We start from the raw sequence: 26880 nt of genomic DNA, 5'->3' as shown, positions 1-26880 counted from the left end.
AATCATGAGTCCAGCTCAAGCGGGTCTCCCCGCCCATTGGGTAGTCGCCGTAGAGGCCGGAAGTCCGGGGAAAGGAGTTGCTGGCTGTACTCCGGTCGCTTCTTGCTTGGGTTCCAGCTGTTGTGCTGGTGTGCCTCTAGCCAGGTGCTGGGCTTGTCGGGCCAGGGAGCATATTAAACCCTGTGGGGAGCTTGTCCGTCACACTTCCTTCCCTACTACAGGTGAACAAGTGGGGGAAATGGCTTGTCCCCGGTACTAGGATAAGGCACTCGCCTTGGGTGCAAATTTTAGGTGGCGCCAAAAAAAGCCCAGTGATCAAGGTAAATAACACACATTTTAATGCACCCTGGAGGGTTTTTTTTCCTATGTGGCCATGGCTGACTTTAAACTCACAGTCCTTCGGTCTCAGCCTCCCGACTGCTGGGATTGCAGGGGTACGCCACCACACCCGGCTGATGCACCCATTTTAAAAGGTCAGAATTATCAATATTTTTTTTTTAAAGGACAAGGCCTGGGATGTAGCGCAGTGGTGAAGTGCTTGCCTAGCGACCTAGCATGGGCGAGGCCCTGGGTTCAATCCCAGCACTGCAAAAATAAAACCAAGGACAGGGTCCATGGTCACCTCTGACGCGATAAGCCTAATGCCTCTTTTCCTCAAGGACCTTTGGAGCTTGGGAGTAAGGGGCCTCTTAACCCCACAGCACCCGCCTGTATTTTATTATTGCTTATGTTAGCAAAAATTACAAGCTTATCTTAATTGGCTTTTGGGGAGGGGATTTTTTTGTGTGTGGGGATTGAACACAGGGCGTCAGTGTGAGCTTTACCATTGAACAGCACTCCCAGATCCTGGGTTTATTTTCTATTCCAGAAATAGGCAACGCTGCATTCCATAAAATAGAATAAAAGTGCTCGATGGTCTGAACAAAAGAGGTCGCGGTTTTATAGACAAATAAGGGCTTGAAGAAAGCAGAAAACAGGAGGCACTGCTCAAGTGTAGAGCACCTGCCTAGCAAGTGCAAGACCCTGAGTTCAATTCCCAAGGAGGTCAAAACGCAGAAAGAAAAGCCACACATGGTGGTGCATATATGTAATCCCAGTGCTGAGAAGACAGGCAGGAGGATTTCCAAGGGCTACTGACTTCAAAGTTTTTTAATTAATTTTTTGCCATACTGGGGTTTGAACTCAGGGCCTTGTGCTTGGTAGGCAGGCACCCTACCACTTGAGACACAATCCTGGCATTCTTTTTTTTTTACACAGGATCTAGTTATATAACACAGCCTGGCCTCTAACTTGCAGTTCTCCTGTCTCAGCCTCCAAAGTGCTAGGATTATAGTTGTATGCTATCACTCCTCAATTAAGTTATTTTCCTGTAAGGTGGGAACAAGGAAACAGAAGAGGGAAATAACTGATTAGTTAACATCAGGTTATTTCAGGTTACTTCTGTGTGAGAATTAAATAGGAGAGGGAATGTCATCATGCCAGTTGAGACTGGCCTGACTGGGGAATTTGGCCATTGTCTCCCTAATCCTGATTTCTCCCAAGGTCAGATAAGCAGCTTAATTTCAGCTTGGTGGACTTTAGGGTGAATGACTCCATTTTCCTTTGTAGCCTGATCTGTTGGGACCCTGTGTAAAAGCTCAGTCCAAAACAACAGCATCCTGTAATTTTTATTTAACACTTATTACATACCCATCACTTTTAGTGATTTTTATTAAAGTATAACATACATAAAAGTGTACAAATCATAATCAGCTTGATGAATTATCATGAGGTATTACCACTACCCACACTGAGAAATAGAACCTGTTGAATGTCTGGAGTCCCCTGTGCCCTACTAGTCACTACCCCTCTCGCCTACAGAGAAGTGAATATTCTTCTGTTCTCTATATGCTAGGCAGGCTCACTGTACCACTTGAGTCATGCTGCTAGCCCTGTAAAGAAAGGTTGTGTTTTGTTCTGGTTTGGTTTTTGGTGGGACTGGGGTTTGAACTAATGGCTTTGTGCTTATGAAGCAGGTGCTCTACCACTTAAGTGACACCTCTAATCCCTCTTGCTCTGGTTAGTTTGGAGATGGGGTCTCCTGAAGTATTTGTGGGGCTGTCCTTGAACCATGATCCTCCCAGTCTCAGCCTCCCAAGTTAGGATTACAGACGTGAGGCTCTGGCACCTGGCTCCCTATATATAAAGTTTTATAGCCAGGCGCTAGTGGTTCACACTTGTAATTTTAGCTACTCAGGAGGCAGAGATCAGGAGGATTGAGATTGGAATCCAGCCTGGGCAAATAGTTCTCAAGACCCTATCTCGAAAAACCCATCACAAGAAAGGGCTGGTGGAGTGGCTCAAGTTACAGGCTCTGAGTTCAAGCCCCAGTACAGCCAAAACAAAAATAATAAAATAAATAAAGTTTCATTAGAACATAGTCATGTTCATTTTTGTAGCGGTGACAGAGACCATAAGGTCCGTAACACTATGTATCTGACCCAGAAAGAGTTTGACGATACCCACAATAAACTATAAGCTCCATGAAGGTGAGGGACCCATCTCATTTTCTCATCCCCAGAGCTTCATGCAGTGCCTGGCACTCAATGGGCATTCATAAACAATTTATCTTGAATGGGGCTTGAAATATCTCATGTCTGTAATCCCAGCTACTCGGGCGGCAGAGATCAGGAGAATCGAGGTTCAAAGCCAGCCCAGGAAAAAATTAGCAAGACTCCATCTCAACAAATAAGCTGGTATGGTGGCATGCACCTGTAAATCCAAGCTACAGGAAGGCATAGGTAGGAAAACTTCTGTCTAAGGCCAGCCCCAGGCAAAAGCACAATACCCTATCTGAAAAAAGTAACCAAAAAATGGGCTGGCACGGCTTAAGTGGTAGAGCACCTGAGGCCCTGTGTTCAAACACTAGTAATACCAAAAGGAGCTGGTGGAGTGACTCAAGTGGTAAGACCGCCTGCCTAGCAAGCATGAGGCCCTGAGTTCAAACCCCAGTGCTGGAAAAAAAAAAAAGCATTTAGATAGGTACCCTTGGCTCAACGCCTGTAATCCTAGCTACTCAGGAGGCAGAGATCAGAAGGATCAAGGTTTGAAGCCAACCCAGGCAAATAGTTCAAGAGACCCTATCTTGAATTAAACCCATCACAAGAAAAGGGCTGGTGGAGTGGTTCAAGGTGTAGGTCCTGAGTTCAAGCCCCAGTACCGCAAAAAAAAAAAAAAAAAAAAGCTTAATGATAAAATCATTATTTTTTCACATGGAAAAAAAGAGATAGAAATTCAGGATCAGACACCCATAAAGCTCTACGGGGCTTCCTATCTGATGGTTGAGAATGTAGATCCTGGAGTCACACATTGAGTTTGAGTCCCTCCTCTGCCATGTATTAGCTGTACGACAGTGAGAAGTTTAACCTCCTCAAGCCCTTTTTTTTGCCATCTGTAATGAAGAAAAAATAGTGCTAATTTGTTGTAAAGATTAAAATTAGATGACATATGTTATCTTCCAAATGCTAGTTATTATCATCGTCATTGTCACCTTCCGTATACCTATTGAAATTAGACTGAAGGTCTCTGCAGAGCCCTAGAAGTATCCATTTACTCCTAACACCTTCCCTCATCTCTCAAGGCCCAGGCATTCCCAGCCCACATCCTTAGAGTCACAGAAAATCTAGCTCCAAAATGACCAAGGAATTTGTTCCTGGGGTGCCCATGGTACAGCCAGATCTGGTACCAGAGCCTCCAGCTGCTGTTCATAGCCCAGTCAGGCCCAGATAAATAACAATGAGTCATTTGTTGTGAATTTGGATGGTTTTAATCATTAGCCTGGATTGTACAACTGGAGCCTGCATTGTGTTTTTCATTTGGAGAGTTAGCAGTTTGATGAATTGCACTCCCAGACCTTAAGGCCTTTTCAAAAGAGCAGCAGGAACATATAGCAAAGCATTAGGCTGGGGAGGCTGCCAAGCCTGCCTCCATTCCAAGAGGGCTGCTTGGATCCAAAACTCTGCTCTATCAGTGAGCCTCCCAGCAGGGAACAGATGGTATAGTCAAAGGGGGTGATTGAAGAGAGTTTAATGAAGGAACTTTGGCCAGAGGTGTGAGCAGGCTTAAGAGAATGGAGAAGCCATCAGCAACTGGGAGCCCCTGCCAGGCCAGGCCTCAAGAAACCCAAGATGGCAGCTCTGTAGGAACACATTAGACCCATAGGTGGAGGAGAGGGTGCCTGAAAGAGCTGTGGACTCTGCCAGAGGAGGGTCAGCTAGAGGTAACAGGGAAAACATCTGGAGAGGCAGGTGCTGACTGTACAGCAGCGCTGCCTGGGCCATGCCAGACACCAGAGATGGCTGCTCCGATAGGCTGGGCTAGAGGGTGGTTTTGCTGCATCTGTCTCCTCTGCCCATCCAAAGGATTCCCATTTGCTGGCATTTAGCCTCCCATCCTCAAGGTCAGCATGCCCTTCGCCCCATCCAAAGATTTAATTGAAAAACAAGGCAGTTATGCAACTCAGAGAAATGGCCCGTGTGTTCTCAACCAAGGTCAGTTTTGTCCCCCCCTCCCCGGGGGACATTTGGTCATGTCTGGAGATTGTCACTACCTGTACTCCCAGCATCTAGTAGATAGAAGCCAGGAGCATAGCTAAACATCATAGAATGCACAGGTCATGCAGCAAAGAATTATCAAGATAAGCTGTTAGTAGTGCTGAGGTGAGTAATCCTGTTACAAACTAACTGCTCTGGCCTCCTGTCACAGACTTGGCCTCCTTCTCTGTCCCTCCCTTGTCCTCTACCTGGGCCCTTCCTTGTGCTCTTATCAGCTCAGCTCCTGGTGAGGGCAGCTTCCAGACCCTCTCATCTCCCTTCACTGTGGGCTGGATCTCAGTGGTGTCTCTCCCTTGTCCTCTTCCTGGATCTGGCATCAGTAGCTCCCTTGTATTCCCACCACAGCCAAAACTGCACCCTTCCTCTGCCAAGCCCAGCCCATGGCTTCAAGCTCTTCTATCTCACCCCACCTTCCTTCCCTTCTTTCTCTCTGCTCTACATTTTTTTCCCTCCAGACCCAGTTCTAATAACCCCTCCAATCTCAGCTACCTCCCAGTAATTCTGTCTCAGGATCACTGTTTCCAAACATCATGGAACAAAGCAGATTTTTCTAGAGATAGCCAAAGTCACAATCAGAGCTATTTATGCTCTTTGCCCAACTCTGTCCCTGAGGCACTTATTCCCTTAGCTTCCCCTGGAGATCTTTCCCCACAAACTACACACTCTTCTCACTGCCACTGTGGGCCTTATGGACTGCCGAGCCTGGGTCTTGCACAGGCTCCTCTGCCTGAGAAACTAGGGAGGTCTGCCAAAAAATTACTGTGCCCTGTGTTCCCTGGAGAGCAGAGCCTCAGAGGGTACAGTAGGCAAGCTAGTGTGTGGCTCTCGGGCACCAGGGAAGCTGACCCTTCTCTCTGCTCCCTCCTGCCTTCCAGGTGACTCAGTTACAGGATCCCAGTTCACCTTCTGTCACCCCCACCCACCCATCCCCAGCCCTATCCAGGCTCAGACGGAGTGAGGGAGGGATCCTGAGCTGGAGCCAGGTGAGGCCTAGACTGACCAGGATGCCCAGCCACAATATTCCTTTTTCCCCAAACACCCCTTGAATCCCAGAAGCAAACAGGGCAGGCCATCCCCAGGACACCAGGCATGAGCTGCCCTCCCTCACTGTCTGCCCAAGAACTCCATGCTCTATGTCCCCTGCTGGGCCAGCAGCAGCAGGAGGGCCAGGACCCAGCTCTCACTGCAATCCCACCAGCTCAGTGATAGGCGGGGCGTGCACCATGAACTCCTCGTAGCGACTGAGGAATAGCCCCAAGCGAGCCAGGTATGAGTCCTCATTGTACGGCAGCTGCTTCTCATGGAAGAACTGGGACACCACAGGCTTCACCTGAGAAAGATAGGGGGAAGCCTGTGAGCTGGGACCATGGCAGGCCCATCCATCCCAAGGGTCCATCCTCCACCCAGCCCCAGCTCTTAACTGCCTTGTCCCAGGATGCTGGGGAAGTAGGGGAGAGGAGAGGTGGCATCGAGGGGCTGAGAGGTTAGAGAACGCCTGCCTCCCCTAACTGTACTGTAGGTAGGGGTCTCCTCACCACCCTCCCCAGGGCTCCCTACTGCAAGACAGCCTCCTTCGTACGGGTGAGGAGCACATTTCCCTTTTGCCAGGCACCTACTTTGTGTTAACCATTTCAGATTTGTTTCTTCATCTCAAAGTCAAAGCCCCTCAAGGTGAGCACTCTTTCCTCCCATCTGACAGACAGGGAAGCTGAGGTTCAGTAAACTTGTCTACCGTAACACTAGTGCCAGTCAGAAACCCAGGTGTCTCTGATCTGAAACAGAGGTGTCACTGTCCTTCAGGATGCCCTTCCTGGGTGTCCTCTAAACAAGCCAGTGGGGAGACGGGCCTGGAGGTTCATCCTGTCCACCTTCAGACTGGCCCTTCATCCCGTCCCCAGGCCCAGCCCTCAGCTACCTTCAGGCACATGTTGTCAGAGAGCCGGGGAAAGAGGTGGTGCTCCACATGGCAGCTGATGATCGAGTGGCCGAACGCCCAGTCCAGCACCGGCAGGCGGGGCAGGTTAAGCACCCCCAGACTCATCATATGAATCCGACGCGGCTTCTTGTCCCGGGAGAACATAGGCAGCCCAATGTGCTGGGACAGATACATGGGTCATGCCTGGGCAGCTCCGTACCTGCCCCCTCCTGCCCCAGGGGTCCTCACTGAGCACTGAGGGGCCCAGTGGGTTCTTCTGCTCCCCAAACCCTACTCCAGTGGGACCTGGTAGAAGTGTGAGGGGCTGGAGCTCCATGCTGACCCTCTATCCCCTGGGCTGAGTCTTTCCCATCTCTGGGCCTCTCTTCCAGCCTGGATGAGGAAGGGCTTGGCACCCGCTGGACCCCTAGTGCTCCAATGTCCTCAACTACCTTTCACTTGCTCCCCTGGCACTGTGCCTTTGTCTCAGCCTGAAGAGACCACCCACACACACTCTTCACTAGTCAAAACCCTACTCTTCATTTAAGACCAAGTTTGCACATCTTCTTGTACTTTCTCATTGGACACATATGCACCAGACACTGTCCTGGGTGTAGAGAACTTGGAGGCAAACACAAGCTTCTGTTCAAGCTGGACAAGCAGGATGGTACACAGTTGTGAAGTCAAGTAATCAACAGTTGTGCTGTGCCAGGCTGGTGCGCAGGGAGCTCTAATCCTGGATTTTCTCAAATTGGGGAGTAGAGAGGCCTCCCTATGGAAATGCCAGACCGAATGCTGAGCCCTTGGCCTCCTACCAAGACCCTCCCCCATCTCCAGCTCCTTCCTCTGCCTGCCCATGGCATTGGCTGGGCCCCCACTTTTCTCCACTTGGGCATCCACACATGGATGAAAGCATGCTACCAGTGTGAAGAGAAGCCAAGTCCTCACTGGAAACGCAAATTCTGCAATAACTCATGAGTGACAAGGTGACCAGAAAAGGCAGCTGCCTCCTCAGGTGTCCTCTCTCTCCCTGAGTCTTGGGTCCAACCTGTGGCCAGAAACCTTGGAGAATGCAGTACCAGGGCTGAGGGAGGCCTCACCTGGAAGATGTTGACGTGGAGGTAAGGGTGGGCCAGCAGGGATCTGATGAGCAGCATGCAGGCCAGTGCCGAGCTGGGGCTCTTGAAGCCTGACACATTCAGGAGCAGCCAGTACTGAGAATAAAGACCCAGGGAAATCAGACCCAGTGTCCGAAGAGCCGTCCACAGCTCCATTGTTCTCAGCCGCTCTGCCAGAAAGGCAAGACACAGAGTAAGGGGTGAGCAAGGTTTGGCGCCATCATGAGCTGGCTCCCTGGTAGCCAAATGTGTTAAGGTAAAGAGAGTGGTCTGGGTGCATTCAGTGAACCCACACAACACCCTTGAAAAGTATGCTCACTCACTGCATGGATGAGGGAACAGACATTTAAGCAACCTCACCAAGGTCAAGGTTCCTTCCACCCTGTGGTATCGCTCCGTGATATCAACACTTACAACATGCGGTGTGATGTGTGTGAGACATCTACAGAGCACTCTTACATGTGTGACCTCATTATGCTTTCACACCATCCTTGAGCAAGTAAGAACCTGAGGCTTAGTTCAAGTTACCTACCATGGTGACCAGCCAATAAGAGGCAGAGCAGACTTGGACAAGGTCCCCTGCTCTTTCTCCCCTGCCTGGCTATCTCAGTGCTTCCAGCTTCCTGCACCAGCAGCCTCCAAGAAGCCAGAAAGGGAAGGAAAGTGGGGTGAGCAGGAAAGGGGTCAGGTGTTTGTAGGGCTCTCAGACCCAGGCCATCTCAGTACTCACCGAGAGCCACCAGCGGGGTTAAGATGGGGATCAAGAGGGGTGCAAGAAACATGTACACATAGCGATTGAGGAAAGGCAGCTTCCACGTGCTGGAGTCCCCCAGACCCACCACATTGGTGTAGCCATGGTGCATGTTCACATGGTTGTACCTGCCACATTCTGCAGGGAAGGCTGTGCACACCTAAAAGAAAACACCAGGTCCATGTCAGCAGGTACATGAAGCGGGGCTTGGGGGCAGCCTGGAGAATACCCCCCCCAAAACCCTGTAATTCCAGGGCCTTCCTGTCCTGCACCCATAGCTAATCAGCCTTGGCCATAAACTCTCAGGCATCCATGACCCCTAAGTAGTGGTCAGTCAGCATGACTGTATCCATTTGGTGTGGCTCTGCAAAGCATTTGGGGTCAGGAAGGCCAGCCCTCCGACTGCCACTGCCACTGGCCAGTACTGCTCTAGAGTCTTAAATGCTGTCCTGCCACGCTGCCACTGGCCACAACTCCTCTAGAGTCTTAAATGCTGTCCAGGCAGGCGAAGCCACCAGCCACTGCAGGTGTTTTGTGTGTTTAATCTCAGAAACACCTGCACCATCACAGCACTGCTTGGCATTCTGAGCAAGGAAAGAGGTGCAGGAGCGGTCTGGGGTGACTGAAGCCATTTCCTTAATAGTCCACCATGGCGGGTGGTGGGGGGCGTTGACAAATGGGTGTTGAGTTGACCTCTCCCTAGAGGTGACTCTTCTCCGGCCTGAGTTCTTGATGGGATTCTCCTCAGTGCTCATGAGCAGCAGCACACAGCACATGACCTCTGGCTGACTCTAGGAGAGCAGTCATTCTGAATGCAAAAGGGAGTGGAAGTGTTTCTTATGCAGATATAAACAGATGAATATGCAGATGTAAGATTCTTCCAACATTTTATCCAGGCCAGAGGATTTTGCTAATTTGACTGAAGATGCTTCCTGCCTGTGTCCAGGAGAACATGAAGGGTTTCCCAATGCTATCACTGTGAGCCAGTGGACAACAGGACATCTTTGCTGAGTGCTCACCATGTACCAGGGTCAGCCTTCTGTGCTTTTGCAGACTTCCTAACACAGGGCGTCTCAGTCTACAGAAGCCGAAGCTGGGACAGAGTGACACCACCTGACCCTAGATCACACAGCTAAGGAGTTGACGGGTAGGATTTGACCAAAGGCCCAGATACCAACCAAGATAAGTGTAGCATTCCTGAGATGACACTCAACCGCAACTGAGCACGAAGCCAGGCCCTGGTCCAGGCAGCAGAAGTAAAAGCAGCAGAAGAAAGCTAGGTGCTGGTGGCTCACTCCTGTAATCCTAGCTACTCAGGAGGCAGAGATCAGGAGGATCAAGGTTCAAAGCCAGCCCCAGGCAAACAGTCCTTGAAACCCTGTCTCGACAAAACCCTTCACAAAAAAGGACTGGTGGAGTGACTTGAGGTGTAGGCCTTGAGTTCAAATCCCAGTACCACACACACACACACACAAAACAACAGAAGAAAGACATCGTCTTCACATTCTGTCCCTTGGAACAAAAGTTAAGCCAAAATATAGGTACAGCTCTACCTAAATGAAACTAAGGGCCACACTGGTAGTTTTACAAGACATGGAAGGGAAATATCAAAGCAGCAATGCCGTAGGGGCCCCTGGAAAGGCAGAGGACTTGGAGATGAGTGATGAGGCAGGTGAGGGGTCAATTCAAGTGATAGCTCTTCCAGTCCCACTGGGTTCAGTGGGACCTGCCTGCTTCTGAGCCTACCCCATTGGGCCACGTGGTTGGTTTAAATTAGTGCAAGAAGCTTTGGGAATGAGCTCCAGGAGAGCACAGATCTATCTGTTGGGACATCCCAGAGCCCAGCCTGCCTCAGCCCAAGGCCCACAAGTGAGTGCTTCATACCACTGTGTTCTGTCACACATAACTGTAAGGGGTGACTTCTCCAAGGGCTGATCCTATCTGCATTGCTTCTCTTCTCAAGAGATGTCTGCCGAATGCAGCTGTCTGCTTAGTGACAGCTGACTTTCTCCTGGCACCAGCTCTCTCCCACAGACCACAGCTAACTGCACTTTAGCAGTGCCAGAACTGACCTGGAGCCCAACCCTGACTGGTATCTAGAGACTGCCACCTTTGAGGCCCTGGGGGCTTCTTGGCAGGTCCCCAGCACATACCCAGGCCTTTAGATGTGACAGGTGAAATGTGACGTGTGATTTGTGAGTCAGTAGTGGAATAAAAACAGATTTGAGGCTATTTCTGTAACAGTGGACTTCTCGCTCCCATTTTGACATTCTCGAGAAAGGGATGAGCGGGGGCTAGACGGCAAAGGGAGACTGTGCCGCATCTCTTGTGCCCATAACCATCCACCATCCACCCAAGGGCAGTGGGAAATGACCAGAGGCTGCCCACTTAGTTGTAAAGTGGGTTACTTTTCTGCTGTAAAGGGATCTTTAAAGGTCTTGTCCAAGATTTCACTGCTAGACCGCAGAGAAAATTCCAGAAGCCTCAAGGTTAACACTGCATTTTTATCAGGGATAGAAACCAAACCTAAGGCCTTGCACATGTTAAGCAACCTTAATGCTACTTCTTGATGTCACCTTCCCCACTCTGTGCCCCCAAGAAGACTTAAGAGCTATCATCTCTGCACACCATTCAAGTTCTGAATGCAGAAGGCAGTTGTATAATTCCTCTTGATCTCTTCAGCCAAACTTTGGAGGCCTCCAAACTCTCGTTTAGTCTTCCATACCGTTGTTTGTTCAGTTAACTACCCTCTATCACCTGTCGGTAACAAGCTCCATTCCAGGCCTATGAGGATTCCAGAGACAGGCCCTAAAAAGGGGGAACACCCCACCCACAGGGTGCCTGATGAGCTTCTGACCATGGCGAGCCCACTGCTGTCACACGAGTAATTGGGGGTCCTCTCCTGTGGCCTCTCCATTGTCTCTCTTTTATTCCAAGAGGGGCTTAAACATGAGTATTGATATGATTCTCAGAAAGCCCTGAGGACTCACACTCAGGGACATGCATGTCACTGCAGAGGGCTGCCACAGGCATCAAGTGAGCATACAGGATGACCAGGTAAGTTCAACCTTCAGATAAACAACAAAAGCATGTCATATTTGAGATATACCTATACAAAAATATTGGTTGCTTATCTGAAATTTCAACTTACCCAAGTATTCTATATTTTATCTGGCAAGCCTACTGCTGAGGCCCACGGAGCTGTAAGGATCCCCACCACTCTGAAGCCAGCTGGGAAGGTGCTGCCCATCCATGGGGATTCAGCAAGAAGATCCACAGAGAAGAACAGGAGCTGGGCAGACCAAAGCCCGGAGTCCCTCCTGCCTGGGGATGCCACTCCTGGGACATCCCACTGCCCCTCTTTCTCATCCTGCCCTTACCTGCCACCCCAGCACCTGAGCCAATCCTAGGAGTTCCCCCACCCTCCAGTGCCCACCCTCCATTGCCCTGGTCCCCAGACGGAAAGCTTGCCATTGCCCGTGACTCTTCCCATTCCTCCTCCACCTCCCCTTCCCCCAGATTCTACCAAAGCCCTCCTGTACCCTCCTCTCTACCTGCCCCACTGACTCTGCCCTTCCATCCTTACTATCCCCAGCCAGGCTATATCGATAACCTTCACCAATCACCTGCCTCAAATCCAGTAGAGTGACCTAGTCATGACCCAATTCTGCACCATAATTTCATAAGCATGTCTTTTAATCCTGCAATGTGCTGTTTTTTAACAAATAAAATAAGAGAAAGACAAAACTATCAGAGAAGAAACTGGTAACTTCTGTCGCCTCCCAGGTGGAAAATAGGGCAGCCACAGAGCAGGAGAGGAAGATTTACCTCTGTACTTTTTGGAATCTGAATTACAGAAACATTTTATTCACAAAACAAATTAATTTCAGGGGGGAAGTACTTGGGTTTGAACTCAGCAGCTGGTGCTTTCTAGGCAGATGCTCTACCACTTAAGCCACACCTCCAGCCCCAACAAATTAATTTTTAAAACTACCAATGTAGACAACTAGCTTTAGCCACAGGACAAAGTCCTAGCTCCTCTGCCTGGCACATGGGGCTCCTCACCCCACTTTATCCAGTCCTCCCGTGAGATTCTAGTGACCCTCATATATCTGCTCTGTCTGAAGCCACCATCCTGCTTCTGAGTCTCACCAGCATCCCTCCCAGAAACTCCCCAGGGTTTCTCAGTGTCCCCACCATTGACATTTGCTGCTGGGTCATTTTTTGTTGTAGGGGCTGTCCTATGCTTTGTAGGATGTTCAGAAGTATCCCTGGCCTCTATCCACTAGATCTCTCTCTTCTCCCCCCTCCCCTCTCTCTCCCTCCCTCCCTCTCTCCATCTCTCTCTCTCTCTCTCTCTCTCTCTCTCTCTCTCTCTCTCTCACACACACACACACACACACACACACACACACACACACACACCCTGGTGTGACAACCAAAAGCACCCCTGCCAAGTGCTTCCCAGAGCGAACCCTCTGAGCCTCCAGAGCACCCTATGTTGATACCTTTGTCACGTTCAGTACACCACATGCCAGCTGCGCGGCCTTCAGCAAGTGACTCAGCCTCCCAGATCAGTGGATCTGCGTTTCCTCACATCCAAAAGGGGTTACTGATAGCTCAGACTCCCAGGGAGGCAAGACTGCTAAATGAGATGGTTCACACCAAGGACACAGTGACCAGCAGACAGTGTTCACCAGTAAGATCAGGATCTTTCATCATTTTTGTCATTTGTGTCTCTTTCCCCCACTTGACTCTGAGCTCTTGGGGAACAGGAATGGATTTTTTTTGTGTTTTTGTTTTTCTGGTACTGGGGTTTGAACTCAGGGCCTTGCACTTGTTAGGCAGGTGCTCTACCACTCAAGCCATGTCTGCAGCCCAGGAATGGACCTTATTCACCTGAGAGAGAGCACTGATGGCTCAGGGAGAGGCACCAGGTCTCAGCTCTGGCCCTGGCTCACCCACTCTCACCCACACCCCACACTGTCTCAGCCCCTCAATCTCCCTCACATGGGTTCCCTCCAATTCTCCTTTTCTGGTTGTATCCACTGCCACACTCAGGAAATGTCCCCTGCAGTTGCTCTCTGCCATTTTTCTTCAAGTCCCTCCCCTCAGATCCCGTGTGCCCTCACAGACTCATGACTGCACCAGAACCCCGTTTTCTTCCTGCCTGGAAGAGGCCATGTGCAAGCCCATCAGGGTTCCAGCCCTGGGATCCAAGCTTTTAGAGTGAGAATCACCACGAGATCCTCTTCCTGGAATCCCCATGTTTATCTTTAAGGAAGCCACACCACAGTAGGGGGAACAGAGCTGCTTAAAAGTGCATTTTGAGACTCAAAACATGATAAAATGGCGTAGAACTACACACACACACACAATCACACACACACACTTCACCAATGTCCATTTCCTGGATTTTGATATCGAATGACACAAATCCAACTATTGGGAAAAACTGAGTGAAGGATTTACCGAGCCTCTCTGTTCTAGTTTCAGAAGTTCTATGAATCCATAATTATTTCAAAAATAAAAAGTTTGAGCCAGGCATGGGGGTTCACTCCTGTAATCCTAGCTGCTCAGAAGTCAGAGGCAGGAGGATCACAAATGCAAGGCCTGAGCAGTTAGGGAGACCCTATCTCAAAAACAAAATATAAAAAAATCAAAATGGCTGGGGATGTGGCTAGTCCTCTTGCCTAGCATGCACAAGACCCTGGTTCAATCCCCAGCACTACAAAATAAATAGATAAATAGATAGATAAAGAAGTTTGTATACAAAAGCATATTTTGTACTGAAGATCTGCATTTACCTTCTAAACACACTTTAAACATAAAAAGAAATAAGAAATCGTAATTAAGGACTGGGATTTAGCTCAGTGGTAGAGTTCATGCTTGGCATACACAAGGCCCTGAGTTCAAGGTCCTGAGTTCAATCCCCCCGCCTCCCCCCCCCCACAAAAGCCCTCAGCATTTGGCTGGGAACAAGCAGAGAGGTCAGAGACCCCACACTGAACTCAGGCCAGAAGGGAATGTGCAAGGATCAAGACTGGGTCATGGCTGTTTGCACCACCTCAAGGGACCTGAAAGATGGTGACAGGGCCTTCCCCTGTGTAACACCCCTTCCTGCAGGGCCCAGCCTGCTGTGCGTGGCTCCCTGTGGACCAGCTGTGACTCCACCCTGGCAGCACAAACTGACTTTACAAGGAGGGTTTGAAGCTGAGACATAATAAAGAGCTTAGTAACTGGCACAGCCTGTTCCCACCCACACAGGGGCATCCTGAACTGTGCATGGGACGAGGCAGAGTGAGTCCCTAAAGGCCTCTGCTGTCAGTCCTTCCCAAGTTCAGGACTGAAGCCATGGTGGCCTGCTTCTCCTCCCCCCAGCCCCCAACATCTTCTGGGTGGCCATCTGAGCATGGCACCCTTCACTGGAAGTCCTGAGGATATGCCTGGGCAGCTCCAGTGATGTAACCCAGGACACAGATTGCCAGGAACCCTGCTGCTAAGGCCAGGGCTGGAGAGTCACAAACTGGAAGGGATGGGACTTTCCTACATAGGCCAGAAATGGGTCTTCAGAAGAAGCTCACCTGGCGTGTGGAAGGGTACATAACTTCCAATACAACCCACAGTGGCAGCCGCCCTTCATCCTGCCTGCTCACTGCCCAGGTCCACTGGGTCAGAGAGGTCCTAGTTCCACACCAGCTCAGAGCTGATAAACATGGAGGCAATCCCAGCAAATGCTGGGTTCCAGGAAAGCCAATGTACTCAGCTGAGTCCCAAGGGTGCAGAATTTGCCTGACCTCCAGAGCAATCTAGGGCCTCGGACCAGATGCTCTGCAGTGCTGGAGCCTCCTAAAGGTCAAGGTGAAAAAGCACAGGCCCCACTGGAGCAGGGTGAAAAGGAGAAGATAACAGGACATGGAAGAATGAGAGCCCAGGAAGGCTCCTGGGCATCCTCTGAGGTCCCATGTCACAAGTGCTTGTCTTCTGTGCCATGTAACTCAACCCCCCAAGATATGCACAGCTCTGCCAAGCTCTGTGGCCTCTCAGTTAACAAAAACAAAACAATAATGAAACAAACACCACTACAAACTCCCTGTCCTTGAAGTTAGTGGTGTGCTCCCTCCAGGGAGAAATAGCAAAGCTAACACTGTGAAGCGTGGAGCAGTCAAGACCAGGCCTGAAGGCAATGCATACCCTGGTTTCATGAGAAAGCAAGGTCATTCATCAATTCTGTGGATTTCATGAGGCACCGAATTCTGCATGTGATATAAGTATCTTGCTGAAAGCCAGGGCAGTAGCTGGGGTGTGAGGCTCCAAAGGCCATTCCCCTGGCACAGGTCCCCCCCCCACGTGACCCACAAAGCCAGCTCCCTCTTTGAGGACTCCAGTCACCCCACTCATGCCAGCTGGGGGAAGGGGATCATCCATTCCTTCTCCCCACATTCAGGGACTGGCCCCTGCTCAGAAGGGGCCAGAGCCATACCCTTGGGTCAAAAAAGACATAGTAAGAGACATCCTCACTACCCGGATTACTGGAGGGCCTGAGGGACAAACTACTTGTGTCCTGCCCCACAGTTCACTGCAGCATGATAGCCAGTGGGCACCAAGCCCTCACACCCCAGCCTCAAAGAAGCACCGACCTCTAGGATTTGACCCTTCATCAGTCAGCTTTTCCCTGGACCTTGTCCGCAAGTGAACTGCAGGGTCACAGTCAACAGACATTAATGGAAGACCTGCCAAGAGCTCAGGCCTATGACAGGAGCTGAACAGACAAAGAGGCAGAGATGAGGCCACTGGTCTGCAGCTCACAAGGACAAGACTGCGTGAAGTGAGATCTGGCCCCAAGGCTGCCTGGGTCCAGCAGAGCTCCCCACAGGAGCTGGGGAGGGGCTGAGAAGGTTTCCCAGAGTTGTCAGCTTGGCTCCTTGCCTCCACTCAGCACACACAACAGTTCCTGTGTCCCCATGGCAGTCAGAGTCAGGGGTTCTCACACTTGAATGGGCACCAGAGTCACCTGGGAACTTGAGAGCTGCTTTGGCCTAAGGACCTCCTTCTCCAGCAAGCCTGGACCTCTAGATCGCTCACCTATATGCCTAAGTTTGAGGCCACTGAGCCATCTCTGTACAAGAAATCCCCTGCGGCCTGGTAGTCTGCAGTTCACAATGTTGGCTTACCCTCAGCTACTGCCAGGCTCCTGGCACTCAGTTCAGCTCTGGAAAATACAAACACAGCTAATCCTGCCCCAGCTTTTGACACTGCCCCTGCAGATGGCCCAGCCAGAGTTACCCCTCAGGATCTGACCCCAAACCCCAGGTCCAGCCTGGCCCTCCCAGTCTGACTGAGACCACACCCAAGGGGACCCTGGAAAAGGAAGTGTCTTGAAGTTGACTCTGATGATATAGAACCTGTGGGTTCCACTTGTCCTCAACCCTTCAAAAACGTGTGCCGGTGGAAAGTGGAGAAACAAAAAAGTCAGAGACTAGAAAACTCTAAGAAAGACATGGTTCCCCCACTCAGCTGATGTGATATGCCATAAGCTGCAGCTGCGTAGCTACATAAAGTTAGGGTTTTTGTTTGATTTTGGGGGAGGATTTGCAGTGCTGGGAGTTGATCTCAGGACTCCTGCACCCCCTTTTTTTTTCTTCCTTTTTTTGTGGTACTGGGGTTTGAACTCAGGGTCTACACCTTGAGCCATTCCCTCCCTCCCTCTCAACCCCCTCCCCACCCCACTTAAAGCAGTTACAAGAGTTTTCTTTGTTCTATGTCATATAAGTACATGGAGTGCATCAACCATTCACCCTCCCCCCTCCACTAGTGCCCCTCGTACTCACTGCACCTAGTTTACAGTCCTCTTTATTAATGTTTAAGTTGATGTACGAAGGGATTTCTCTATGTAGACTCAAGAGACAGCCCACAGAATGGGAGAAAATCTTTGCCAGCTATTCATCCAACAAGGGACTAATAGCCAGAATTTACAGGGAACTCAAAAAAAACTCAACCTCTTGGGCTGGTGCAGTGGCTCAAGCAGTAGGAGCACCATCCTAGCAAGCATGAGGCCCTGAGTTCAAACCCCAGCACCACCAAAACAAACAAACAAAAAAAAACCCTCAACCCCCAAAGAATCAACGTCCCAATGAAGAAATGTACACATGAATTAAACAGGGAGTTCTCAAAGGAAGAGGCATGGCCAGTAAATACATGAAGAAGTATCCAACTCTCTGGTTATAAAAGAGATGCACCCAGCCCTATTTTTGTGAAGGGTTTTTCGAGATAGGGTCTCATGAACTATTTGCCTGGACTGGCTTCGAACTGCAATCCTCCTTGTCTCTGCCTCCTGAGTAGCAAGAGGATTACAGGCGTGAACCACTGGCGCCCGGCACCCAGCTTCATTTTTTTTTTTTTTTTTTTTTTTTTGGTGAGATATGGTCTCAAGCTACCTTTGCCCAGGCTGGTCTTGAACTCATGATCCTCCTGCCTTCATTTTTTAAGTACCTGGGGTTATAGGCTTGAGCCACTAGACCTGGCTTTATGTAAAGTTTGTAAAGTTTCATGACTTTATAACAAATGAATAATTGAGCTAATTGGTTCCACTAGCCAGTCCCTGCCAGACAAGAAGTGTTTCTGTTGCCAGCTTTCTGATTTACTCCTAATGGACCTGGGTGAACAGGTGAGGGTCCCCAGTAGGGGAAGCAAGAACAAGCTTGGCAGAGAATCTAGAAACACCTGGACACCAATCAGGAGAAAACAAACTGACCAGGAAACTGCCTTACTGGCTGGCCCACAGGTGGGAAGGTGGGGTTGGGGAAGGTGGGGGCAAGGGTCAGGAGGGAGACAGGAGGGTCCTTCCTGGATATCTGGGGGAGGAGGGAGCTTCTTGGAATAGCTCAGTCATCCTCAGGTGTCAGAGGCGTATGAGCTGTGACACTAGCACTCTCCCCTCCCTTTCTACCATGGGTCACATTATACACTCTGATTGCAAAACCTAGAGGCCCCTGAGGTTGCAGGTATGAAGCAAGACAATTACAGAGCAGGAACTGGCCAGCCAAGGTGTTCTGGTAGGAGGAAGAAGCTTTGGTCACACTTGGCCCAGTGCTACTGAAAGGTGAGTGGGCAGATTCAGGAGAAACAAGGGTGCCCAAGCCAAGTCCACTGCCACAGGTAGAAGGTTGGATATGCATCACTGCCATTCTCTACCTACCACTTCAAACTCCCTCTCAAGGGGTTGGAGAAGTTTACACATGCACACATGAATTAGGGCATACGAACGAGTGTACATGCACACTTGGATCCAAATACCAACAACAGCAGCTGCCTGCCCATGTGGACACCCACACATAGCTGAACAGACCTGCGTGCCTACATGGAACAATGAGGTTGCACACGTAATGCCACAGCCGCTCCACCTCTCCCAAGCTCACCTCCACAAAGAAAAGCATCCAGACCTTGCTCCAGCGTTTGGACTCAGTGAGGGCGCTGTGAGTGGCCAGGTGACTGCCCTTGACAGTGAGCGTGTAGTGACACACGCCCAAGATAGTGATTCCAATGGCAAAGACCAGAACATTTTCAAAGTGCAGGCACAGGAATCCTGCAGGGGGAGGGATCAAAGGAATAGGATTTCTGTTCAGCTCTTGGAGATCTGGGCCCAGACCACACTGCAGAATCCCAGCCCAAAGTAGGGCCAACCCTGCAGAGGGAGGCAGGTCCCTCTAAGGCCTGAGAGAGATGGGTTGGAGCTCTGCACAGGATTTAAGACAAAACAGGGCCCCATGGGCTTGCCAGGGATACTCCGTTGGTCCCCATTTTGCCTGGGTGGCCCTCCTGAGCCCCAGACAGAGCAGAGATGGAGTCAGATGTCCTGGAGGTTCCAGACCAGAAGAGGTCCAGGGGAAACCCCCACACTCTGTCCTCCCTCCCCCACCCCATCCGTGGTGTCTCCCATAGAACATCCTCCCCCTCCCCAGGTCACTTTATTCCCCCCCCTCAACCCTCCCTCGCTCCTTTCAACATTTCCTTCCACCACCTTCAAGTCATTACACTTTTTTCCCGCCTCTAGTGCCCAGCTCCTCTGGGGACATGGGCAGGACACCTCAAACCAGACTTTGGGATTTGCGGTGCAACCCTGGGTCTTGGTCTCCCGGGCACGGGGCCATCTCCTCCTGCCGACCGGCAGTGCTCCCTGCCCCGCTACCATCCATCCGCTATACCCTATCCCACCTCGGAGCCCATCCCCCTGTCGCTCCGTCCCTCTGCCCCTCACCGGCGGGCAAGGCGAAGAGGCTGAGCGCGAGGATGGCGCAGTCCACGCCGTGGCGCTCCCACCACGAGCTCGCCCTCACCACGTCCTGCACCAGCCGCTCCAGGTCGCCCAGCAGCGCCTCGGCCGCGTCGTCCCCCGGGGTCGCGCCGCGCGCCGGCTCCATGGGCTCCCCGGGGCGCGCGGGGTCGGGGACGCCCGCGGACGACTGGAGGACTCGGGCGTGTGCGGCTGCGGCGCAGGCGGGGCGGGGAGCCGGGCGGGGGCGGAGTTACGTGCGGGGCGAGGACACCCGCCAGCCCCTGGGTCACCCAGCGCCTCCTCCCGCGCCCATCCGTGGCCCAGGACTGGCCGGCTGCACCCGAACCGCCGCAGGAAGAGGGGGAGTGATGAGCGGGGGGATGGGGGTGGGAGTGACAACCAGCCTAGGGTAGAGGGAACGCGGCTGGGGGCGCAGAGACCCCAGAAGGGCTCCTGCCCCACCTCAACTTCCTCGCCTTCTCTCGGCCCCCTGCGCGATCGTTGCAGCATTCTTGCCCTCTTTTAATGGCACCTAGCAGTCACACCCACCCCAACAGGACTCAGGTATCTGTTCCTGCCCGTCTCAGTGCCTTCCTTGCGTTGTCACTTTGGCTCTGGCAGGAGCTTCAGTACCTGGAACACTGCATGGCACGTAAATGCAAATTCCAGGGGCAGAAAGTCCAAGGACTCACTCTTCCCAGGTGCATGTGGAGTAAAGGCCCCCTCTGAGTGAGGCTTAGCAGAGGAGACCCATGGGGAGAAAAGATGCCCAGAGGTCACCATGCTGGGGGAAAGGGGAGGTGGTGAGTTCCCTCTGCAGTTGGACTGGATGGGGGCGCCCAGGTCAGGTCTGAACCCAGGGCCTGACGGCTCCCCTGAGATTTGAGGGGCCTGCCCTAGTCCCTCCCATCAAACCGGTCCAGCCCTGAAGGAGCTGACCTTAGTCCTCAGAGGATAAACCCCTGACCTCTATAGACTCTCTGCTCCAGAGAGTCCTGTCTCCTTTTCCTTCCCCAGTTTCATGCGGAAAGCTCTAGAAAAAACAAGGTCTGATGTGTTGGGGACAGCCACATTTTTGGCAACCCTTGGTAAGGTTGGAGGAGGGAGGGAACCTGTGAGAGAGGAGGACAGTAATGACTCTGGTTCTTTGCTGGTATTCTGTCATGAATTCCCACAGGCCTAGGCCGCCAATTCTTTATAAAAGAGGTTTCTTTACCAGGTCGGTGTTCTAAAGGCATGCAAGGATGTAGAGCAGTTCTGGCCACACACATGGGCTTCTCACAGTTTATCCTCGACTTTCACGTACTGTTCATGTGTAATCCTGCAATTCTTTGAAGACAGCATCCTTCCTATTTGTTTTACTTTTTCAATTCGTTTTTTTAAAAATTCATCCTTGAGGATTTAGCTCAGTGGAAGAGCGCTTGCCTGGCAAGTGCAAGGCCCTGAGTTCAGTCCCCAGCACCAAAAAAGAAAAGAAAAAGGAAAAATTCATCCTGCCCATTTAACCAATGGAGACCCAGAGAGATGACCTTTCTGAAATGGCAGAACTAGAACTCAAATCCAAGGACTGGGGTCGTGGCTTAAGCCATACAGCACCTGCCTAGCAAGCATGAAGCCCTGAGTTCAAACCCTCGTACCTCCCCCCACCACCCCAAAAAATCAAATCCAAGGCTCTTCCTCCAAATCCATTTAGCTTTTATCTACAGAGAGTCTTAAATTTTTTTTTGTTGTTGTTTTTTGAATGCTGCTACAGAGTTTGAATTCAGGGCTTCATGCTTGCTGGGCAGGCTCTCTACCACTTGAGCTATGCCCCCAGCCCTACAGGGGGTCTTGAACCCTTGTCCCCTGACATACTTCAATTTTCAAGTAGAGGATATGTACAATTTTTAAGTCTATCTAAAATTAAAATTGAATTAGTATTAATAAGGGGGATTATTCATTAATAAGGTAGAATCCTACCACTTTTGTCATATATCCGAGGAACTTTCTGATACAAATAAGCCTCTGTCCAGCCCCGGGACTGCCCCAGACATCTAAGTGGCACCATTAGGAGGCAAGGGTTTGATCCCCTGCACCACAAGAAAATTGACAGATCCAAAGAGGCAAATGCCGAGTGCCAACCAGAAACAGTGGTAGCAGCCATTAACGAAGCTTAGAGGAACCAGGAAGTCTGTGCAGTGGGCTGGCTGGCACCCCTCTGGAGAAAGACAGTCTTGGTTCAGAAGAGAGCAGGGTATTCTAGGTCCTCAAAGCAGAGGGTACGGGTAGAGTTGTAGAAATCAGTAGCAAAGGCAGGAGAGAAAGACCAGGATCAGGGGCTGGAGGTTCCTTGAATAACAGAAAAGTTGGGACTTGCCCCAGCTGCTTGTATTGGGGAGCCATAGAAGGCTTTAGAGCAGGGGAGTGGCTTGCGTAGTGTGGTGTTTAGGAAGGCTCGTGGGCATAATGGAGAAGCTGCTGGAGTGAGGAAGATGAGTTTGAAGAATGTTTCAGCCCTGTAATACAAAAAGGTACTGAGGCTGTAGATGGCAGAGGCAGGACTGTGAAGTACATAACGAAGACAAATAAGAGACTGGAACAGACGTTCACAAAGAAAATATGCAAATGGCCAGAAGCTTCCCACCGGCAGTCTTTAGGGAAATGCCAACCAGAGTCCCAGCAGACCCTCTAAAAGGGCTGGAGCGCGGTTGCAGTGGTAGAGCTCCTGCCTAGCAGGCAGTTCAAACCCCGATACTGCCCCCAAATTATAATGCATAGACCCATAGAATAGCTAAAATGGAAGAGATGACAGAGCTCGGTGTTGGCGGGCTGCAGAGCAACTGGCCTCTCATCCACGGGAGTGCTCAGTGCTGTGACATCTTTAGGAAACAACTTGACAGGTCTTTGGTCTTGTTTTGTTTTTGTTTTGTTTCAGTCCTGGGAATCCAACCCAGGGTCTGTTCTCTACCACTGAGCTATGTCCCCAGCCCTTGCTTTTTTATTTGTTGTTGTTTGTTTGTCTGCTTGGTTTTTTTTTTTGTAGGACTGGGGTTTGAACTCAGGGCTTTGCACTTGCAAAGCAGGCACTCTGCCACTTTAGCCACACCTCCAATTCATTTTGCTCTGGTTATTTTTTGTCTGTTTGTTTTGTTTTGCTTTTTGTTTTTGGTGATCCTGGGGTTTGAACTCAGGGCCTCACTCTTGCTAGGCAGGTGCTCTACCACTTGAGCCACTCCACTAGGTCTTTTTTGTGTTGGGTATTTTTGAGATAATGTCTTGAACTACTTGCCCAGACTAACCTCAAACCACAATCCTCCTGATCTCTACCTCCTGAGTTGCTAGGATTATAAGTGTGAGCCACTGTCACCCAGCTGCTCTGGTTATTTTGCAGATGGGGTCTTGGGAACTGTTTGCCCAAGCTGGCATTCAACTGCTGTCCTCCTGATCTCAACCTCCCAAGTAACTAGGATTACAGGCATGAGCCACCAGTGCCTTGCTAGCTCTTGGCTTTTTGAGACAAGGTCTTGCTGTGCACCCCAGTCTGGCGTATTATTCACTATCCTCCTGTCTTAGCCTCTTGAAGGCTGGGATTATAATGTGCACCACAACACCCAGCAGCAATTTCTTTTTCTTTTTCTTTCTTTTCTTTGTTTTTTGGTAGTGGTACTGAGATTTGAACTCAGGGTTTGGCACTTGCCAGGTAGGCTCTGTATCACCTGAGCCATGCCTCCAGCCCAGCAGCAGTTTCTTATAAGGTTAAATATATACCTACCCTGTGACCCAGCAACTCAGCTCCCAGGTGTTTACCCTGGAAGGAGCGAAAACATATGCCACACCAGGTCTTGTGCCTGAACGATCACACCAGAGTTATTTATTACAGGTGAGCAGAAACAGCCTAAGTGTGCATGCCCTGGAGAGTGGACAAACGAGCCATGATGCATGGTGTCATGTGTGCACCAAAAGGAACAACCAGGACGGACTGGGTCGTGGCTTAAGTGCAGAGTGCTTGCCCAGCAACACGAGGCCCTGAGTTCAAACCCCAGTACTGCCTAAAATATAAACAAATGGAGTAATCAGTGCAGGCAACAGTGGAGATAAACTGACAGATGAGTCTCACAGACAGTGTGGGGAAGGAAAGAGGCTGGACTCTTGGGAGTACTTACTTACAAAAGGACTCATTCATAGTGATAGAAATCAAACCTGCAGCTGTCAGATGGGTGGGGGACACTGATTACAAAGTAGAATGAGGAGACTTCCTGGGAAGATGGAAATTGTCCTGTGTCTTGATGCATCATGGTGGTATTTGAGTGTTCAGCAAGTCATCAACCTGCACTCTTCAAATGGGTCCATTTCATTATATTTAATTATACCTCAATAAAGCTAAATAAAGCAAAAACAAAACAGCAATGAAGTTTTTCAGGAATACTTGCTAGGCAGGTGCTCTACCAGCCTGTAACCCTAGCTACTCTGGAGGCCAAGATCTGAGATCGAGAGGATAGCATTTCCAAGCCAGCCTGGGCAAAAACAAGTTTGTCAGCCTCCATTTCAATGGAAGTAAGCTGAATGGGGTAATACGCATCTGTCATCTCAGCTACAGGGAGGGAAGTTTAAATGAGGAAGATGGCAGGTCAGGCCAGCCTGGGCAAAAAGTGAGACCCCCATCTCCAACATAAACAGAGCAAAAAGGAACTGGAGGTATGGCTCAAGTGGAAGAGTGCCTGCCTTGCAAGTAGGAAACCCTGAGTTCAAACCCCAGTACCACCAAACAAACTAAAAACAGCCAAAACTAATCTGTGGCCTTAGAAGTTAAGATGGCTATTACTGATTAAGTGTAGTGACTGGAAGGGAAAAACAGAGGATCCCCAGAGCTGGCAAATGTTTTGTTTCTTGACAGTTTTATTACCCTTCAATGTGTTCAGTTAGTAAAAGTTCATAGGCTTGGCAAGTTGCTGTGCACCCGTAATCCCAGCATTTGGGCAGCAGGGGCAGGAGGTCCTTGAGTTTCAGACCAGTCTGTGCTACATTGCTAGACACTGTCTCAAAAACAAAACAATAACAAAAATCCATCACACTATACTATTATGTACATTTTTCTGTGTGTATTTCAATTACAATTTGTTTACTTCATTTATTATTTTTGGGGCCGCAGGGGAATGGAACCTTCACATATGTTAGCCAAGTGTTCTACCCACTGAGCTACAGTCCCCAGCCTACAATTTTATTTCTTAGAAATAAAAGTGTTAAAAAATAATCAGAGGTATGAGTCATAAACCTGGCCCAATGAAGCATGGGAAAGCTTCATTCATGGCCTGGCCATGGGGGTGACAGAGAGGCCAACTTACTCCAGACGCCACCAGAGTCTAGGTGGCCCCTTATGTCCTCCCACTCACCCACTCACACCCCATTCCTACCTCTCAAGCCTCTTCTACCCCTCCCTGCTCAGAGCCTGCTCACACAGGAGAGGATGAATTGCCCAGGTCTGGGGTGAGAGGCTTGGGGGTGGGAGTTGGCCACAGGCCCACATTCATCTAGGCTGCTGTTTGGCTCCTCAAACAAAGGAACCGGAGGGCCCTGAGAACAGGCCTGAGCAGGTTCTCCAACCTCTGCTCACAGTGGGCTACTGGCCTGGTGCTATGCCACAGGCAGCCAAAGCTGGGGGCAATACACTCTTCCTCCCCCTCCCCCCACCCCAGGCCTGCCTCTGTCCTCACTCTACCCCTTACCTGTTTGCACAAGACTCAGCATACATGAAGAACATGGCTGATCTTTGGAGTCAGGCACACTTAATAGCTGTGTGACCCTAGATGAGTTACTCAATCTCTCTGAGTCTCCATATAACCAGATTCTCTAAGGAACAGTCATGTACGGGGTGAGATGAGTGTCAGTAAGAGTCTTGTTATGTTATACTCCAACAGACTGTTATGCACACCGCACTTTGAGGACCACTCAAGGGCTATGATCATTGATACTTTCGACAAACATAAGGTCTTTCAGACTTCAGGCTGTAGTACTCACCTCAGACTTTGAGAACCTTCAAGTTCAAGTTCATCTCTAACTCTCTTCTGCTCGGGTCAGAGTGACTGCTCACTGACCTCTGACCCGTGGACAAACCTGCCCTTTCTCACCCCTCAGTATTTATGCCCAGGGTAATTGTTTATACTCCCAGCCACCTCTCCTCTACCGGCTTCTGAGACTTCATCCATCACTACAAATCTCTTCCAGTGTTCCCATGTATTTTGCTCATTGATTCATTTTATTAAACATCTATTATGTGCCGTCCAGTTTTCAGTATCTTTTCTTTCCTCTGACCTCATCTACCTACCAACTAACATTAGGCAACAATGGTTACATGCTGCCTGGACAGGAGCCCTCTCAGACCTTGTGATGCAGCCACAGGAGTCAAGGTACTCCCTGTGTCTGTGTTGTATGCCTGTGTTAGTCAGGATAAGTGACACTAGCTGTTGCAACAAACATCCCCAGCCTCTCAGTGGCTAAACACAATACAGGGTAATTTCTACCTCACGTCACAGTGCAAAATGGATCAGGTAGCCTTCCTCCAAGTGCTGACAGGGCACTCATCTCGTGACTCTATCTCTAATCACCATGGCAGCAGAGGGGACAGCATGGAAAAGTAGTTAGAACTCTGGGTCTGGGAGTAGTATTCATCACTTCCATCCATGCTTCATGGCCAGGGCCAGGCAGACAGCCTCAACTGATTCACACACAGATATGGAACCGTAGCCTTCCTGTACAGCAGGAATGGGGACATAGCCAGTTTCACTGAGAGCTTCCTGAGGGTCAGGACCCTGCACGTATCTTCCTCATGCTCCCCTGAGCCTCCTCCATAACTTCCAACCTGCCCGCTAGCCAGCCTACCCAGCCATCAGAGTGAGCACCCAGCCATCAGGTGAGTGTACCTAGTCAGTGCTCACTATTGAGCAGCTGGTGGACAAGCAGAAGAGGCTGCCTGGAAGAGAAGGGGCTGGAGGCTGGCAGAGAGCAAGTCCTGCCTGTTTTGAGTCAACCCTGCTTCCCTAGAGCCTCACGCAGTGCTTGACACGTGGTAGTGTTGGGTAGGCATTCACTGAGTAAATGAATAGACAGAGTCATGGAAAGACTGGGAAAACAGGCTCAAGAGAATGAAAGGGATCAAAGATTAGAAAAAAAAAAAATCAGCAGGGAGTTGCTGGCTCATGCCAAGCTAGGGCTACTTGGGAGGCTGAGATCAGGAAGATCGTGGTTCAAGACCA

At 50.3% G+C, this 26880-nt stretch overlaps 1 protein-coding gene across 1 annotated transcript; it reads right to left on the bottom strand.

The window, feature by feature from the left end:
* Window positions 1-315: 315 nt before the first annotated feature.
* Fads6 (fatty acid desaturase 6) lies at window positions 316-19863 on the bottom strand. Its single transcript, XM_020165516.2, has 6 exons — window positions 19634-19863; window positions 18795-18961; window positions 8356-8536; window positions 7608-7795; window positions 6508-6687; window positions 316-5922 (listed from the first exon to the last, which is right to left on the bottom strand). Exons 1-6 carry the CDS (start codon window positions 19794-19796, stop codon window positions 5773-5775), a joined length of 1029 nt encoding a protein of 342 aa, XP_020021105.2. The 5' UTR covers window positions 19797-19863; the 3' UTR covers window positions 316-5772.
* Between the last annotated feature and the right edge of the window lie 7017 nt (window positions 19864-26880).

The sequence above is a fragment of the Castor canadensis genome, chromosome 11, assembly GCF_047511655.1.
Source record: "Castor canadensis chromosome 11, mCasCan1.hap1v2, whole genome shotgun sequence".
In the NCBI taxonomy this organism is placed as follows: Eukaryota; Metazoa; Chordata; class Mammalia; order Rodentia; family Castoridae; genus Castor; species Castor canadensis.
Note: the sequence above shows the minus strand (reverse complement) of the source record. Positions and strands in the feature narration are given on the sequence as shown.

Bases quoted from the DNA above. Each gene is read 5' to 3' on its own strand.
- Fads6 (XM_020165516.2), bottom strand. From the start codon at position 19,796: ATGGAGCCGGCGCGCGGCGCGACCCCGGGGGACGACGCGGCCGAGGCG. The intron at 8,537-18,794 runs GTGAGCTTGGGA...GTTTTCTTTTAG, and splicing joins GGATGCTTTTCTTTGTGGAG to GTGTGCACAGCCTTCCCTGC. The intron at 7,796-8,355 runs GTGAGTACTGAG...CCTTTCTGGCAG, and splicing joins AACCCCGCTGGTGGCTCTCG to AGCGGCTGAGAACAATGGAG.